The sequence below is a fragment of the Coloeus monedula genome (assembly GCF_965178545.1).
Source record: "Coloeus monedula genome assembly, chromosome: 4".
NCBI classification, from domain to species: domain Eukaryota; kingdom Metazoa; phylum Chordata; class Aves; order Passeriformes; family Corvidae; genus Coloeus; species Coloeus monedula.
Genome location: NC_138784.1, coordinates 29,063,164 through 29,081,658, shown reverse-complemented (window position 1 = coordinate 29,081,658; position 18,495 = coordinate 29,063,164). Strand labels below are relative to the sequence as shown.

The 18,495-nt window shown below is 36.1% G+C and overlaps 1 protein-coding gene across 3 annotated transcripts in view; it reads right to left on the bottom strand.

Annotated features, from left to right (window-relative positions):
- Positions 1 to 18,495, bottom strand: part of BLTP3B (bridge-like lipid transfer protein family member 3B) — a 51,773-nt gene that overhangs the window by 31,260 nt on the left and 2,018 nt on the right. For 2 of the 3 annotated variants that reach the window (XR_014226385.1, XM_082281109.1), the window contains exons 2-4: positions 4,274 to 4,436; positions 3,131 to 3,169; positions 573 to 664 (exon numbers count right to left, since the gene is read on the bottom strand). Coding sequence is in view for 1 of the 3 variants with exons in the window: in XM_082281109.1 (XP_082137235.1) it covers positions 573 to 664; positions 3,131 to 3,169; positions 4,274 to 4,436 (294 nt within the window). In the remaining 2 variants the exon portion in view is untranslated. Of the gene's footprint in view, positions 1 to 572; positions 665 to 3,130; positions 3,170 to 4,273; positions 4,437 to 18,495 lie in introns of those variants that run through there. The other variant, XM_082281110.1, reaches the window with a different exon arrangement.

Here is an 18,495-nt window from a genome sequence, read left to right as displayed (position 1 = left end):
GACCACTGAAAAATGTTTTGGGTCCATGTAAAGGAAATAATTGGGGGTGTGGAGAGATGAAAATCACCGATGTAATGCTGAACTGTCTCACCAAATTATTTAAGTTTTGGTCTACACATTGCGCATGAAATCTCCCAGTAAGAATTGGCTGATACAACTAAGAAAACAGAACTTTAAAACACTGCACTCACAAACAGCCCTCAAAACTCTTTGGACAAAACAAATGAAAAATAAAATTTTTAAAAACCCACATGAACATTATATATATTTTCCAAAAAGGATGCAGGCAAGATATCATTAATTTTTAAAAAATTTAGTACCATTAAACTCAGTAAACATCTGACATAGCAGTTGCACCCACAGGAAACATATCTCGCAAGCTCCATACTTAGTTCACATGTTCTCTCCAGGCTTGGGTCTGGATAGTTCCATTACCACTACACTACTTCACACACAAGCAATAAAATAAAATTTTGGAGGAGATAGGAATGGCAACCTGCAACCCTATACACTTCTGAAAATTTGCAGCCAATCTGTTTTTTGACCAATTACATGTTAGTACCATCACTGACCTCTGCCCAGATGCAGTTGCTATAGGAGAGGGTCCATTAGGGGCACGTGGCTCTTCACATGTGCTCATTTCCATTACAACTTTATCCAAGGACTTGAAAAACAAAACAAAACAAAAAATTTAGAAACCTAAGAAGTAACAAAGTAAATAGACAACATATGGAGAACAAAAATACAAACAAAAAAGGTCACTTGAGAACTTTTTCTGAAATATACATAAAGAATTTCTTACTGTGTCAATTTTTCCATAAACTTTTGTAACACACTAGAATTATCTTTTTTTAACTTTTTTCATTTTTTTTAAATTTTGTGTTTTCTAATACACATCCCCAGTCAAATATTTTATCACTGAATTCTTGATGCCTGAATATTATTTATCCAACACATACATTTTCAAAAATTGCATTTCAAAATGGACATGCTTTAATGTGTGGTTGTCTTGAATTTTCTTTCTATCAGTGAAAATACTTAATGCAACCTGATTCAAAGCAGAGTAGCTAAGATTTTGTTCCTATCTAATTCTAACTTTCTACCACCCCTTCAGAATTCCTCCATTTATGCTCATAGGTCAGACAAACACCAAAAGCCCCTTTGTCCTCAATTTTAGATTTTTCATGATTCAACCTGCCCTAGCTACTGGATATTGTCATATTGTGTTAACCATGCCTGTTGTCATAATCTGCTTGCTCCATATTTTTCTGTGCTACTCTTATCCATGGAAACCTGACTACAACCAAAAAATTAATGAACTGTTGAGTCTGGATTTATTTATACTTCACTGTATTTTGATGCTTGAAGGGAAGCAATAGCTGTTAACAGTAAATCGGACATTTAAAAATTATTTTTTCAGCTGTCTCAATGATTATCTTGCCTTGAAAAACAACAACAGAGGAAAAGAAAACAAGGAAAACCCAATCCCATAGTTTGAGGACAGTGGGGAGAAGCAAAGATTTCTCCTAGTTATCCTAACATTTTTGGATGTTTGACCACTCTTTTAAGAAGTCCCTTTACTACATGACTAGTGCAAAAACCAGTAGGACAGTGATTCAAGGAGATTGCACAATATAAATAATCAAGAATGCCTGGATGCAGATCTATGTCTTTTCTCACTGACAACCACTGTACTTGGATAGAGTAAAACCTGCTGTGTATCATCCTTGGGGGTCCAAAATAACTCCTCAAAACTATCTTGTTTATAATATAAAACCAGAATTGGGTTGTGAGCAAAGATAACAGTATGTGCCACTGTGTTAAGGGACTGATTCTCACAAAGGGCAACTCAGCCCAATGAAAGGCCCTTTGCCTAGACAAGTGGGTTCTGGTTACCTAGTAAGCTGTGCAAACAGAGCAATGCTATGCCAACTTAACTAAACTCTCAGTAGGAAAAATATCCCCCTTCCCCTGTCCCTGCCAAAATACCAGAAGTTCAGTGATGTAATGAAGGGCTGAGGTTTGGCACTTGGGCCACTGAATTCACTTTCCTTTAGAAATCAAAAAGGCTGTTGTGCAATCTACCATTGAATAGTGAACTTCTGTTACTATCTAATGCACTTTCTCAAGGAAACATTTATGTAAAAAAGGTTACCTTGAAAGTTATCTTAGCCTCAAAGAGTGCTAATGTAAGTTCAGTAGGAGCAAAGCAAACAGCGCCTTGCTACCGTAGGTCAAAGTGTGTCATGTTTAAGAATAGCACAGCTTAAACCAATTTCCTAATTTGGCAGTTGCATCTCACAGCCAAGAGGTTGAAACATCCCACCTCGGCGTTACCAGACTTTAAGATCTGGGTGTCATTAAGAAGCAGTACAGACATTAGTACATTACAACTGGGTCACTAGCAAATGCATCAATTATTTAATACAACATGTCTTTCCCAAGTCTGATTCAGAGCAAAGGAATTACAAGCGCATTCACTGCAAGACTGGGAAACATGACAGCTAAAGGAACGTTCACTCTTAAGCAAATGCAATTAAGAAAGTTTACTCATCGTCAAATAAATTACTTCTGGTGCTACCACAATTGTTAGTATATTTAAAAAGAAAGAACAAAGGAAAACAAATGCAAGAATTAACATTACTTCTAATTGTTGTTGAGTCCTATCTACGCATTTTACCTCCTATTTATATCCAGGCTGAGTCCTAGGTGGTCACAAAAACCCTATAAATGCTATGTGTGTGAAATCACTGTGTAGAGTACAGACAGAATTGAAAAGTCCCTAGAAAAGATAGCTCCAAAACAGAGGCAGGAACTTGTAAAAGGGGTTAATTGGACCAATAACTAACCTTCAGGTAAACCCAAATTAACATGTAATGACTAAAAACTTGACAGAAATGAGCTAATGGTAAAACATTACAGTGATTACACTGAAGCCACAGATTAAGAAAACAAACCTACCATGAACACATTACAGCATTTTGCCTTGATCTGCTGCTACCCAGAGGACACTTAGTAAAGGCCTGTTAACGCTTCAGTTATTTCTAGAATCACGTCAAGAGAACTATATAAATATTAGATATAGATTCTGCTACACACAGTATATTTCAGAGTTTATTTCAGAACTCACCAAAGAGATGGGATGTGTTTTCAATTTTGTCCATGGTATCTGCAAGAGAAAACAGTATTCTAAAGCAAATTAAATATTAAAAATACAGTAAAATAAATCACATAGAATGTGTTTTAGGCATACAAATTATTTTTCTAACTTCTGAACTCAGCATAATATTACTTTCAAAATACTAAGTTTATCTGAAGATACTATATGGTAACTTTATGCACACACTAGATGTTAAAAACTCTGAACTTCAAAATCTACTTATCACTGAGCAAAAAAACAGGGGAGCAAAGTAGAATTTGTCTCTTTAATAGTGAGTTGTCAAGCATCAGAAAAAGCATCACTGCCTTACACATTCTTTCCTTTAAAAGGAAAGAAAATCTACATTGCCTTTGTTGACCTACAACTGATTGGATGCCTGCAACAATACATCAAGTTCACTGCATTCAGAAAAATCAGAACAATCTCCCATCAGAGAAAACAAAAGCAAACCAAAAAAACACCAAAAATCCAAAACCAAAACCCACGAAAAGACTGAGGAGGTGCCAATGTTTGACCACACTGTAACTTCAGTCAAGAACAAGCCATCCTTCATTTCTTAATCCCAAATTAGTATAAAGTGGTACAGATTATATACATTGTTTCAATCATTAGCAGCCACAATGACCAAAGAAAAGCAGCATCTACTAGATTTATTGTGTTTCCACGTTCCCCACAGAGATCCAAATCCTCAGAAAGGTATGTTTTGGAAATGGGAACAGAACAAGAGGGAAAGCAATAAACAAAGAGAAGTGAAGAGAGAATACACAAGAAAGAGAATAATAAATAATTATGACAGACTAATTACCATGGACAAATACAAACTTTTACTTCTACCTCATTTTCAAAACATGCAGGAATAAAATTTACTCAGAAAGGAAAAAAAAATTTAAAATAATTGCTCTTGTTTTCATCATTTCCAGATGTATTTTATGTCATCACATGAGAAACAAAAATTAGGAAGAAATTATTGCTGATAACATCTTTGTTGTTCTTTAAAATTTTATCAAGCACTTATCACAACTTCCTATTAATACAAAGGTGCTTGAAAGTTTACAGAGACAGAAGGAAAAGAAGAAAGATTTAATTACCATTCCAGCACAATAAATTACTCACCCTAATGGATGCTTTATTACAAAACACCTTGTTTATAGCCAGCCATGTTGGAAGATCCAGCATGTTCTGAAGTACCTCTTGATCCAGCTCTAAATTGGTGAGCTGACCTTCCCCCTTTAACGTGCTCAGGTTGATCTTGTCAGGTGAGAGATTTTTGGTGAACCTAAAAACAAGCACACCTTAAGTAAATACATATAAAGCAATCAAAGCTATCCTGCATATCAGTGACAATTTAACTTAAAGCAATGGTCTGGGGGTGAAGAAATCATCTTAGGTTCTTAGATAAATTTCATCCTGCAAAGAAATGATACAATGGAATTGATTTGTCCCTCTAATTTTTTTCATCTCATTAGCTCAATATATAAATACATAAACAAAAACATATTGTGAGATATCTTCTAATTTTTGCATTACCCAGAAAAACAAATGATCCTTTACTCAAACTCTTGATTTATTTTAAACTATATAAAGTAGAATTGAATCTATTTCACTCTTCCTTAATTTTTCAAAATGACAAAATAATTCCAAACCCCTAAAATTACACTCATAAACAGTACCTTTCTATATATTTAGTTAAAATCTTTCAATAAAAAAGTTTTATTTACAATATTAATTAGATTTAGTAACAGAATTTAATGACAAATTAGAAATACACATACACACACATAGCAGTATGAGGTATATAAAATACTGGATAAAAACTTGAAAGCTCAATATGATATCCATGTGGTAAAAAGTGTAACTATTTAGAAGAGTACATATAAATTTATTTATATTTCAAAGGCACTCGAATCTGCTGATGCAATAGAACAATCTGTGTGGCTGTATCAAATGGTTCACATCCTTGTGAGACAACATGATAGAGCTCATGGGTTCTCCAGCATGGGTTCTTCAAACCAACAGCCATAGCATTAAATCTACCACAAGCTAAGAACAGGCTACACTTAACCACACTTTCAATCTACCATGAAAAATTGTTTCTGCTCATGAATTGCATCTAGTTTTACAAGATTAGTAGAAAATACTGCTGCTGGCATTATGCTTTGTGACTTTTCCCACTGAAATCTCCCAGTGCTGCTATTCTCCAGGCAAAGGGATTCGTCTGTCCTTAATGACGGAACATCGCCCGAAAGCAATGTCCCAGGAGGTGCAATTACAGCGTTTGCTTTCCATTCAAGAGACCAACTTCTAACTGAACTACAAGGTCCTCATTAAGTCTGATACTGGGGGAGATGGTGGAAAAAGATGAAGAAGGTCACCAAGCTTCTCCTCTTAACAGTTTCCAAGAAGAGCTTGAAACAGAGTAGGCATTTCTGAGTCCAGCTGCTTTACTCCATATTGCTGGGATGGTTAGCTTTGGAAATGCATTTACCTAGCCTGACAAAATGCCAGAATTAAGTATTTGCAAATAATACTAGACATGTTTTTTATGACAGAAGTGCTGCAGTTGTTACTGTATTGCTTACAAGGCATAAATTATCCACAAGCAATGAGATTTAATCTGTGAATAATATAGTTTAATAATTTCAGTAGTAAAAATACCTTGAGATAAGGCTATTGATAAATGTATTTTCTTTGGCAACTAATGCACTCCTAAATGCTCTGTTTAGAAACATTATGAGGGGAATAAAGGACTTGAATTATTTTGTTTTCTGGTTACCCTTTTTTCTTCCTTTCAACAAGAACGAATAATGAGAAGAGCTAAATAACCTGCCTCATTGAAACAACCTATCAGTAACTGCAAAATATAAAACTTCCTATCTCAGACACCATCGCAAAGTCTCATCTGGCTCAGGTTATACAAAATTCCTAGAAGAAAAAAAGCAGCCATTGAGAGTTTTCAGTCACATGGTAGTACCTCTCACTCTTGACTTTCTACAGAAGGGTCAACACAAGAATTACAAAGTGGTGTTACAAAGTCACATTTACACAGCAGAGGCAAAAACCTTCTGCCATTACAGACACACACGTACACACAAGTCTCTGAGACTCGTGCTCTGTGAAAGAAGTACCCCTCAGAGTCCCCTGTTGCTCAGCCACACCAGAAATGACTCTCAGCTTAGATCTAAGCATTATCCTGGTCACAGGTGCAGACACATCACAGTGAAACACACAGGACCTACAAAAAGAGGTTTTCAAACTTCAAAGCAAGAAAGTTACCAAAATACCATTAAGGAGGAGAATGGCAACAGAAAAGCCAATTTGAGAATGGCAACAGCAAGCCAATTTCGAGTTACCACAAGCCTCTAGCCTCATCCCCACTGAGCCAGAGGGCTTTGTCCTTTCTTTCTGGTGTGCTTCACACTCAACCAACCAAGGCTCGGGGGCAGATGTACCACAGACACACTGGTGTGTGTGTACCGCAAGTTCCAGTGAACTTGCCATGAAGCTGGTATAATCATCACTGAAAAAATTGTAACCCAAATACAATCTGCAATTTAATATTTTAATACTATTAATTCTTCATTTTATTATGAAATTAAATGTCAATATTATTCTAAATATTCTGGTGTTGGAGACTTTTTCTAATATTTATTGCTAGGCAAAATCTAAGGAGGCAGCATAGCTTTAGAGGTTGGCAAGTTATCTCTGTATCTAAAAAACTTGTGATTCTTAGTACTGTAACCCAGAATGCTTAATTGCTTAAACTTCAAGAACGTATTAGACTATGATATTTATCATACATTTTTATGTAAAACAGAGAGGTAATTCCCGTAAAGTTAGGACCATGTAATTCTGAATACAAAATAATTAGAAATCTTTGGTTGTGTCATGATGTTTCATGATTGGAAATCCCTGATAGGGCAAAACCAATTAAAATTTTCTATAAGCTTTTCATGTAACTACTCAGAACAATGGGCCTGAGTTCATGATACACACACATTCTTCTCCCTGACCAGCCACATGCAAACAGCCCCCCCTGCCAGCCTGCCACTTTTTTTTTACCCTGGTGTTCATTCCTTAGAATGAGTTAATTACTCCTTAAAAACTTGGGTCAAACTGGGAGCAGAGGTCTCAACAACAGGGCCATTTCTCTGTACAACATCCCAAGAACTTCTGACTGTTGCTCCTTTTCTAGGACACAGACCAATTGTTAATATCCACTACTCAGTACATGAAATAAATAAAGCAGGAAAGAGCAAAGTAAAAGACAAGAGGAATGGAAAAAAAGGTCATGGTTGAGTTCACCGAAGCTTTCTGTTACCTTGTTTCGCTGAGACAGTAAGATATCACTTTTACTGAGGCAATACAGACTTGGTTTACTAATACCACAAGATATTCTTAGCAAAACTGTTTTCACAGATTGAGTTTCCATTTCACAAAGTACACTTCCTTTCTCAAAACATATCTGAGGTTTGAATTACTATGTGATAGTATGGATTTCAATACAGTTTTAATATTGAATTTTATAAGTTGAATAATGCTGTAAAATATTTACAGTTAAAATGCAAGAACCCAGAAATATGAATTTATCAGTATCACAAGCAGCCTGCCATAGCTCCTTTGGGTATATCTACACATACATGCACTAAATCTTGCTATGCAGTTACAGATAGATGGTTCAACTTTAATTTACAAAGTACAGACTAAGAGTTTAGTGAAAAGTGTAAAAGACTGTACAGTAACAGCAGAATATTAAGAATCAAAGAGGAGCAAGTTACAATCAATGTATTTTGTCAGGACCACAACAGTTCTTTCAGATCTTTCCCTCTAAAATAACTCAAAACCTGCATAAAACATGCATTTATTTCCTTGCCTAAAATATTTGTTTTCTAAAGGTTTGTTTGTAACACCACAGGCTTGGAGCTCTGAATGGAGCATTCCACCACACTGGCAGAGAAGATGGCCAAGAAGTTGAAAACAGAAACAACAAAAACCCAAGAACAGGTAGAGAAGATGGGAAAACACTTTTCTGAAGTCACAAGCTTATGGTTTGTACAATGAAGGCCACAGACCACATGAAGCTTAGAGCAGCGATCCCCAAAGGTTTGGAGCGAATACCAGATGCCTTGTCAAGTTTGACAACAGAAACTCCAACCTCTGGATTTAATAGAGAAATAACAGAAGTCTGTATTACATTTGGACACAGATTCTCAGCTGTTTTGCACACCTCCTGTATATACAGCCACTTTCCCCAGCTCTACCATGTGCCTTCCCTGCTTTTTAAATAAAATTTCCTCAGCGATATGATTCTAAACGTATGCTCTAATCATGACAGACTATTAAACCACAGTATGTGCTACAAGTTTTGCTTATCTTCTTGTTATGAACTCAAACTGCTTAAACAACAGGCTCTGAAAAAGGGAAGCATGACCTACTAACCACTGGCAACTGGATCAATAACAGAACAGCAGAAACGGAACACAAAGATCACTGTTTGGTTTTTGTTACTGTTTCACCTGGCTGAACCATGTTATTTGATCGCTAAGGAACATTACACAATTTCTGAAACAAGAAAAATGGTCTTTTTCAATTGAGTTTCTCAGGAAAATGTTTGCTTCCCATGACTCAAAGTAACAGAGTGAAGGAGGTCTACTGTCAATCCTCTCACTAGACCACTTCAAATTTTAAGACTTCAAGTGGAAGAGGAATAGAACTAACTCTGTCAAATCTGCCCCAGAAACAAAGTATTGGGATCAACAGTGTATACTGTTATAATTGAGTTCCTCTCATCCAGCATAACACCACAAACCATAGCTGATTTTCAATAACTGGATTGGTCTGGAAAATAAATAAATCTAAATCCCCCCCAGCTTTAAGTAAGAAAAAACCAAAGTTACAGGAAATAGCATGCTGCAGGCAACATAATGATTTCCTCTCACATACTTTCTTTGCTGAAGCCAAAAGAAAAATCAGTGTCTCAGGGGAAAAAACACCACATGTAAATTCTGAGTTCAGGAGCATTGCTGTACTTTTTCCTGTGGCAGATCTTCATTATTTAAGTCCTAAGTATCAAAATTATTAGATCTATTTAGATGGCAGCAAGTCCTATACAAGAAAAAGACTCCCTAGATTAAAATACAACTCTACATACCAGCAACATTAAGCACAATGACATTCAGAAGAGTTCTTGGTAGCACTCCGCTTGATCCAAGTATGACAGGACAGAAAAGGTGAGACCCACTATCATCACACATGGTTAAAGATAAGCTGCCATTAAGTAAATGACAGACTGACTAAAGACAGTCTCTACAGATGCAACAAGTGATTGACCTGTATTGAAAGAGGAACTAATGAAAATTAGTTAAAGGAAAATTAAAGGACGTGATAGGCCAGAGGAAAAAAAACCCAAATTTAAAAGAACAAACTTCTGTAAAAGATGACAATTTCAATCCTTCAAACCTAAGAAACAAGATTAGAATTAGGCAACTGATATCTTTTCTTGGTACTCCAAAAAACGTCAACCAAAAAGCATCACAAAAAATGCTATAAAAATTAATATAACAGTAAAGACTTAAGGTTAGTATTGATCAGAAGACTGCAAGAGCAACAATATCACATATCTCACTGTCCAAAGGGTATGCAGAAAGCCAAAAGCACTGAATATATTTAGTAATGCCCTAGAAAAAGCTGGTGAACTGTGAATTACCAAAAACATTTGAGTGAATCCTGGTTGTCCTAGGGATGCTTTAATTTTAGCACATTAAAGTAGTAATTTACCTAACAAGAAACCATTAGCTGTGCTTCGTGTAAGCTTATGAGTAAAAAACTTTTAGCTCTGCAGTCTGAGTTAAAATGTATAAAAGCTGACAGGCAGCATACAAGTCACATTCATCAAGTCCACAGAAAACTGTCCTTCTGAGGAACCCAAGACAGCAGCAAATGGTTTTGCAGCAATAGCTGACTCATTGCTGATGCAAGATACTCAAGATTTGAAAATATAATTCACGGAAACTACTGGGTTCCAAGTGAAAGATTTTTGGGAAATAAAGAGGGAAGATAAGAGACAATTGATGAAAAATTGTCTGAAATACATAAAGGTTAAAGTACTACTGTGTATAAAAAAATGAATGGGAAGTAGTACTAAATATCACCACAAAATATGGAATGTCTTCATCTTGGACACTACTTCCTTTTCTGAAAATACTAATTTTATAAATTAAAATTTATAATTTTTATTATAAAAATAATAATTAGTGTTATTTCTTTAGCACGAAAAGTTAATTGGATGTTCATTTACCTTAATACAGGAACAAAAATATACATGAAACTAAAAGGAACACTTCAAAAGCAAGTAAAAGGAAACACTAATTGCAAAACATTTTAATGTCCATGAAAACATCAGACTAGAAAACAGTACCAAAATCAAAACCTCTAAAGAATTTAAAAAATTTAAAAATTAAGGCACTTGTGGAAGGGTTTTTGGGGACAGGTAACACCTCCTATGTTTACAACATAATAGGATTGACTAGACACACTCTGACACATAAAACACTTTAGTACTTTATTTATTAATATTAACAGTACATTAAGTTGAAAATAAGCATTAGTAAGGATAGATTTTAATATTTCTGGAAAAAAATTCCTCCCATAAACAATGGCACTCTCACATTCTGCACCAGAAGAGCATTGCCATAAGAGCACTGTAAAATACCACCACTGTGAGCCAGTGGGTGACCAATACACAAGTCTAGAGTGGAGGCATCTTTGGTGGTGTGAGAGGCTATTCCTCCACCTATCCTCCAGCTTGTATCCAGAAGTCATCTGTGTCAGCAATGTTGTGTCCTGCATGGATTCCCAAATAGCATGCAGTTTTCTCCCAAGAAGTCCCTAACAGCAGTTGAACTGCAAGGGTTACCATCCCTCATTCTGCAACCAACAGGGAATCACAGGGGACTCCTAAATGACAAAACCAACTGCAGCAGCTACCCCTGTCGCTGGATCTTTCAGTACACCCCTCGCTATCTGTGACACCCAACTGGCATCTTCTTACACCCTCCAACATTAATTTGTACACAAGAAAGGTATCACCCCTTTACCTGTTGGTATTGTGGCCACTCCACACAAATGCCTACATGCTTTATCTAATTTCACCTTGAATGCTTACAGAATCATCAGGTGTGTATTTGGTGCCTGATTTCAAGATGGAGAACCCTCCATGGCCTGTTGGATGTCCAGCATGGAGAGGATCTGCATCACCTGCTGCAGAGCACTTTGTGAAGGTGCTCATAGTCCAACCCTCTGGAGCAGGACAGGGCATTCCCTTGTTTACACACCCAGCCTGGAGCTACTGCTCTCAGGCTGGCCATGAGTTATAGCACACCAGACAAGTCCAAAACACCACCTACAGCCCTACAGCTTCAGGTGGGACAGGCTACCATATAGGGCCTCAAGCACCTATCACTGATCATGCTTTTTGACCTATCATAGTCTAAAGACAGATCTTCCTTTCCAGGAAAATCACTAATTAGGACCTTGGCTCAACTAGCAACACGTTTTTGCGTAATATATCTGGTGCAGTGTCACACCCCCCCCTTATCCATCCCATAATAGGAGCCCTGAATAATACATCTGCTTTGCTGACATTTCCAAATAATTGCTTCCATTTCATCACAACACAGAAAGACTTTAGCATGGACTCCTACTCCAGGTGACTTCCTGAAGACATCTTAGTACACTCTTATTCACTTCAAGACCCATTCCACACTTCTCAAATACTGACATCCCCGCCAAGTCTCTTGACAGTACATAATACTTCCCCTAGTTAATTCTGTAATAACACATATAGGAAATGATTTTGTTTCTATTTAGAAAAGCTGTATTGCTTGCTTTTTGGGTACAGGCAGAACTGAGACAGCTGCTGTCATCAGTGGTTATTATCTAATTATGTGTCATGAAGCAGATCTGTGCAGACACAGCCAAGCACTGCGCATAAATGAGGAGCTTGTACTGCGTGAATGATAATCATCTTGCAAGCAAAATATTGCTAAAGAAATTTATCTTTCACTTCTGATAAACCCTCACACAGACCAATATTAGCTTTTCTATTCCATGAGTCTTTTCACATCAAGCAGAGAAATGGCCAATATGATCAAACCCAAAGAACTTTATTCAAACATGACAATCCTATACATGTCAGGCCTTAATGATATGTTGAGTACAAGATAACATAAAATCCTGAATATATTAAACCACATGTGGCAATGTATATGCAACTTCCCCGCTGCAGGAAGCAATAAAACAACGTCAATTTGCTTATACTTGATAACAATTAAATTCTACTTAAAATACAACATTCTGTACCTAATGCAAAAAAAACCCCATTTGATGAAAAATCATTTTAGAAATTTAAAATCAAGAAATAATGATACAGCGTAAAATAATAACAACACCTGCTTTGGAAACTGCATCATTTATTTATACGACATTAGCAGATATCTTTTTAATGCTAACTGATCAGATTTCACAACAAAGTAAGATCTTTTGATAAGACATTAACTATAAGAACTCTTATAATTTAAAAAAAAAATAACATCAGTCATTTTCTTCTGTAAATTAGGTAAAGAGCTGACGGATCCTTCAAATACATCAATACAGAGGTAATACACAATAATTTATGAAAAGGAATTAAGTAGATGCAAATGATAAACAGTAAATGTCACATAGCCTAAACATATCGGGAAATACCCAGATTACATTTAGAAAATACACATAAAGGTATGTTTATAATGGGATTGCTGATTTAGTTCACAAACCAGTTTTGCAAATTTAGTTCAGGACTTATAAAAACCCCAAAGAAGCCAAAACATACAGCTGCATAGCAAACTATTATCTTTTGCAGAATTTTAAATTACAAAAAGAAACAGGAGTGGAAACCCAAGTAACATTTTATAGAGCACACTTCACTCCTACGTTTATATAAATACATACCACCTCTTACATTTACTCTACAAAGGCGGGAGAGGGGAAGTTACCTGAGGGCAAGGTATTCAGACATAAGGCCCCTACTCCTGGTGAAAGCAAGTGGTCAGTTGCCACGGCTTCTGAGAAGCTTCTGGTACTCATTTTGGTAGTAAGGATATTCACAGCAAACCAATCTCCACCAGAGCCAGCTGGGATCGCTGCAGGGAACGGGACATGGGGGACACACAAGGGATCAAGTTCAAAGGGAAAAAGGAGTGATACAATAATGTAAGAGAGTTTTAGCTGAAGATAACTGCAGTTACAACAGTTTGTTACACATCATGACACTTCAGAATTCAAAAGGAAACAGACCTGGGTAAAACACTAGATTCCCATGAGAGAAACCCTTGCTGTCTAATGCTACAATACTGCAGCCCTGTTTAAATGAACAGCTTAAGAAGCAAATTTTAATCATGCAGAAAAGATCTCTATAATGTAGCCAAGTGGTTCAAGTGATACTCAGTTAGGACATCTGGAAGATGAGAAGGAAGATAGCCCAAAGATGAAGTGTAAGAGGGTTTTGTTTTATTTTTAAATGGGAGACAACTCTTCAGTTTTGTTTTGCCTAGAGATTTCTCAACCCACAGTATTTGCTCCTATTTACAGTGTCTCAGCTATTCAAAATTCATACTAAAGAAACCTGACTCTAGAGATATGGGGGAATGGAACTTCTGGATTTGTTTTTGTGGTTGGGGTGGTGCTACAAAGACTTGCACATGTTTGAAAGTCTGATTTTGCAGGCAATGAAATTTTAGTACAATAAGCTCCTCAAAAAAAAATTCTCTGTTAATTCTCCTCACTTCAAAGAGATGCCTCAGTTTAAATATAACTAATTCCTACACTTTTACCCTTTTGGGTGCAATAAAACCCAAACATTTGGACAGTGACCTTGGTAGGCAGTTAGTTGGGATATCTGAACAGCATTTAAGAGATTTATCACTAACATGAATTAGAGATACCTAATTACAAATTTTTATTTTTCTCAGGTCTCCAGACTCCCAGCAATGGAAGAAACTACAATATGAAAACTGTTCCAGATGTAGGCAACCACGTAACTCTCAGATTCCTGGGTAGCTGGATCCAAGTGTTGCTTCCTTGGGAGTCAGAAGCAGCAAGTGTCTCTGAGGAAAAAGAAAGCTCTGGTATTCTCAAGCTACGTGGTAAAGATGCATGGCAGAGCTGCCACAAAATCTGTGCTGGGGACATTCTTCTTCCAGCAAGGCTCACACATCCATCTGGGGGAGGCTGAAAGAATTAAAAGGCACAGCCTAGCTGGAGCTCTTTCCTCTCCTGCTTTTTCTCATCAAAAAAGCAGACACTGAAGACATCTGAACCATGGTTAGCACCAGCTCCAGAAAGTATAGGAGTTACTGGATTGAGAAACCTGGGTTGTTGTGCAAGTGGCCAAACCCAAGATAACACTGAGTAATAAGACACTTGTTAGAAATTATTCTCATGATTTGCAAAAAACCTGTGAAATAAACCACTTCATGTAAGCCTTTATAATTCCATTAATGTCTCATCAGAAATTACCTGATCTCCTTCATCCAATGTGCTTGTAGAAAAAAGAAAAAAATAAAACAAGACACTTTAAAAAGCACCTCTCATTCTTCGAATTATTTAGTACAGACTTTTATTCTGCTTTGATATTAAAAAAAAACCTCAAAACACTAAGGCTTTGGCAAGAGAAATAACAAATTTTTAAAAAATGTAACTGTGGGTTGGTTTTGATTCTTACATACTCCATAATCACTTGATCTTAAGAAACAATTTTATTCCTCACATGTTTTATTTAAATATCCTTTTTTCCCAGGGTATACTTCATACTAGCGTGTCAGATACTTGAACACAGTGATCTTCAATATAATTTTCATTGTGAAACTTACTAGTAAAACTATTCTGAGAATTCTTTAAAGAAAATGATGACATACAACTAAAATGCTGCTGATTAATTCCTCTTGATTGTGCAAATGTATTCGTTTTTATTATGTATGCACAAGAGTTGTCTGACTTCAACAAAGCTTCAGCAGAACTTTAATTGTACAAATGCAATGTCTGTAGAATTAGCATTTAAATTTAAAATACATTTGCAAAAATAACATAAAACAAACTGAAAAGGAGAAGTCAGATTCTGTGAGTTTATTTCATTAACCCAAATGCTACTGAAAGCTTAAGAGATCTTTCTGAGATGTAGCACAAGATTTAATATCAAATCTTAATAAATGTAATGATTAAGAATTTTACCAGAAAATACATTATTGCTTCTTTATCTCCAAGATATCTGTATAATTTCATAAAGCACCACAGCAATTTCAGTTTGGATTTTGGAAGATGTTTTGTTACAGAATCTTAAAATGCACTATGATGCATGAAGCTACTAACAAAAACAGAAGAAAGTGAAAGTTTTTAAATTCTCTTCAAAAAAGCATTTATTGATTCCTTTATGCTCATCACATCACCAACACATTCACACAGAAGAAATTGTTGGCATGAAGTCTCCACTTAAATACTAAAAGTATTGATTTTCAAACATAAGGGAATTTAAGAAATACAGGATTATAGTCAAACTTTAAATTGCTCTTTCTCCTTCTTCTTTTCTGCTGTCTCAAGCAGTTCTGCTCTACTACCTGTGTTTTTTTTTCCTTATTCTTTCATTAGGAGCAGCATTTAAGACAGACTTACTGCTAACACTTTCTGCAAGTATTCAGATTCAATACAGACTCATTCAGAACAACAGAGATTGTTATGTCTACATTGTGTTTTGCAATTTTCTCACATAATACACAAGCCAATAAAGTCAGTCATGTAGAATACACTCTGCAAAATTAGTACAAGTGAAGAGAGAAGCAGAAAAGTACACACTTTGTGCTCTTTGGCTGGCTAAAGGAACTGGTTAACTTTCACAAACTAAAGTGACACAGAAGTGGAATACACAAAACTGAAAATAAGCAAAAACCTGCTTATTTTGCTACCAGCAGAATTTTCAACGTTCATCCAAACAATTTTGGTCATTTACTTACAGGAAGGAAACAGCCCATTCTCGCCAAAGGTGTTACACGGCTTTATTCTAAAAGGAATCACCTCAGATGTTTTGAGAAGGTAACATTCCTGACCAGTCAGGCATGTCTGACTGGCATAAAAGCAGGTCAATATACAGGGCAAATATTTTGGTAGGAGACGTATCAGTGAAGCTGTACCAGATGATGTAGGATATCATTGTTTACATCAGGACCAACTGATTCCTGATATCCATACAATTAGTATGCTATTCTTTGTACAACCATTCTTCATATGAGCTTTAGAATGATTTCCCAGCTATGAGTTGAAAACAATTGTCACAAAACTCACTGCAATTTTCTTCTATTGAAATCTTAGTATGTTCACATCTATTGATTCAGATGAGCAAAAGCCAAGGTCTAAGTTCATGCAGAACATTAACTAATGACACAACTGAAAAAAAAATTCTGCCATATCAAACACTTTAAAACCTCTTCCTGTTTTCTTTGTGGAAAATATTGAGTAAGATACAAACTATAACTTTTTAAGTTGAACTATGTCTTATCATTGATAAACTTAAGAGTTAACATCAATTGAGGTGAAGACTATCATATTCAGTGTGGCCACTTAACAGAGAGCCAAAGTTTACAAGCTTGCCTTCATGCTTCTTATACATTCCTTGATAAACAAAACTGGTTTTCATAGAAGGGCATGGATCATGCAGATATACAGAAGACTCAGACTGCTCATTAACTAGAAAGGGAATTTCAATGATACTAAAAGCCACAACTAAAAAACACCTGAAAACAACCTTATACAAGTCTGTGTTAGTAATACCTAATCTCTGTACCTCCCACCCAAACAACCCAAGATGCAACCCCTGCCATGGAGATGATCCCCTTACAACCAGAGACAGTATTACAGTAACACCACAGTGAACTTGCACAGGGAAATCTAGATTCCAGTTGGAAATCTTTAAAACCATTGTTTCATACACTTGTCCACAAAGTCTGAGAAAAAAGAAGGAATGCTGGAGGATATCTGCAATCACCGTAGCAGAGCACTGAACAAAAAATCTCATAATAAAAGGTGCTGTTCAACAAGAAATCTCTCACCCACCGAAAACATGTAACAGCACAAATGAAGATTCAACACAATTTTCAGTTCACTGGCAAAGATCTTCACAGTAAGTGTTCCCAACACTACAGAGAAGACTTCTCCCAGGGATGATTTGTCTTTCCCACCTCTGTAAAGGATGATGCCATTATCCAGAAACTTGTTTCATTTTAGGGCACATTTATTATGAAATAAAGACATCATCATTTGTATTCAGCAAAACTACACCTAACACTTATGGAGCTGACAAAAATTAAAACCTCCAAATGGCAAACTCTTCAGTTTAGTTGATAGATTTAGGTTAGTATCCTACACCAAGCACCACATCATCTGAAGTACAACAAAAACACATATAACTCCTAGCCCTTCCCTGCTTCTCATTTTCTACCACAGCCTTGGGAAAGAACAATGCATGTTGAAGATAAAGGACATTTTTAAAAATTTTAAAATATTGAAAAAGCAAAAAACTCATCACCACGTCCTGACACAAGATACAGACTTGTTACAAGTTGAATAAAACAAGCTTTATTACTTTCTTAAACTGTAACACAGCAATAAGAAAAACCCTTTACAAAGGTAAAAAGTAATTTAGATATCAAAACTGTTTCAAAATGCAGTTTGGGTCATCTTCCTGTGCTCAGACATTAAAGACTCATACCTACGTAAAATTTTCGCTGTTTAACAAATGTAGAATGACGAGGCTCCTTCACACCAGTGCCCATTATCAGTTCAGCTAATAAAAGCACTGTGAACTGCTAAATGGAAACTGCACTGCTGAATGACACAACGCTTTTATATTTGCAAGTAAGGTACCTTGATAGTAAAAAGAGCTGAAAACTGCTAACACATGATTAACAACTATTGCAGCAATCATGGCAAACATTGACAAATCAATGATGATTGGGGGAGCTGGACAAGATGATGGCTAAAGATCCCTTCCAACCTCAACTGTTCCATGGTTTGTGGTAAAAAATCGAAGTAGGTCTCTGTAATTTAAGGTACAAGTTCATATCTTTGTTCAAACATAAAGGGAAATAAAATAATCAGAAATTAAAATAAGTCGAGGTAAGAGGGTAATTCGTTCCACTATTGCTTTATTATTTATGGATTTCTTCCAATAAATTTTAATCCTGCCACTAATACCTGCTTTGCTGAAGATGACAAACAGGCGGCAGTTTCAAGAAACTACGAAAACTGCAGGACAG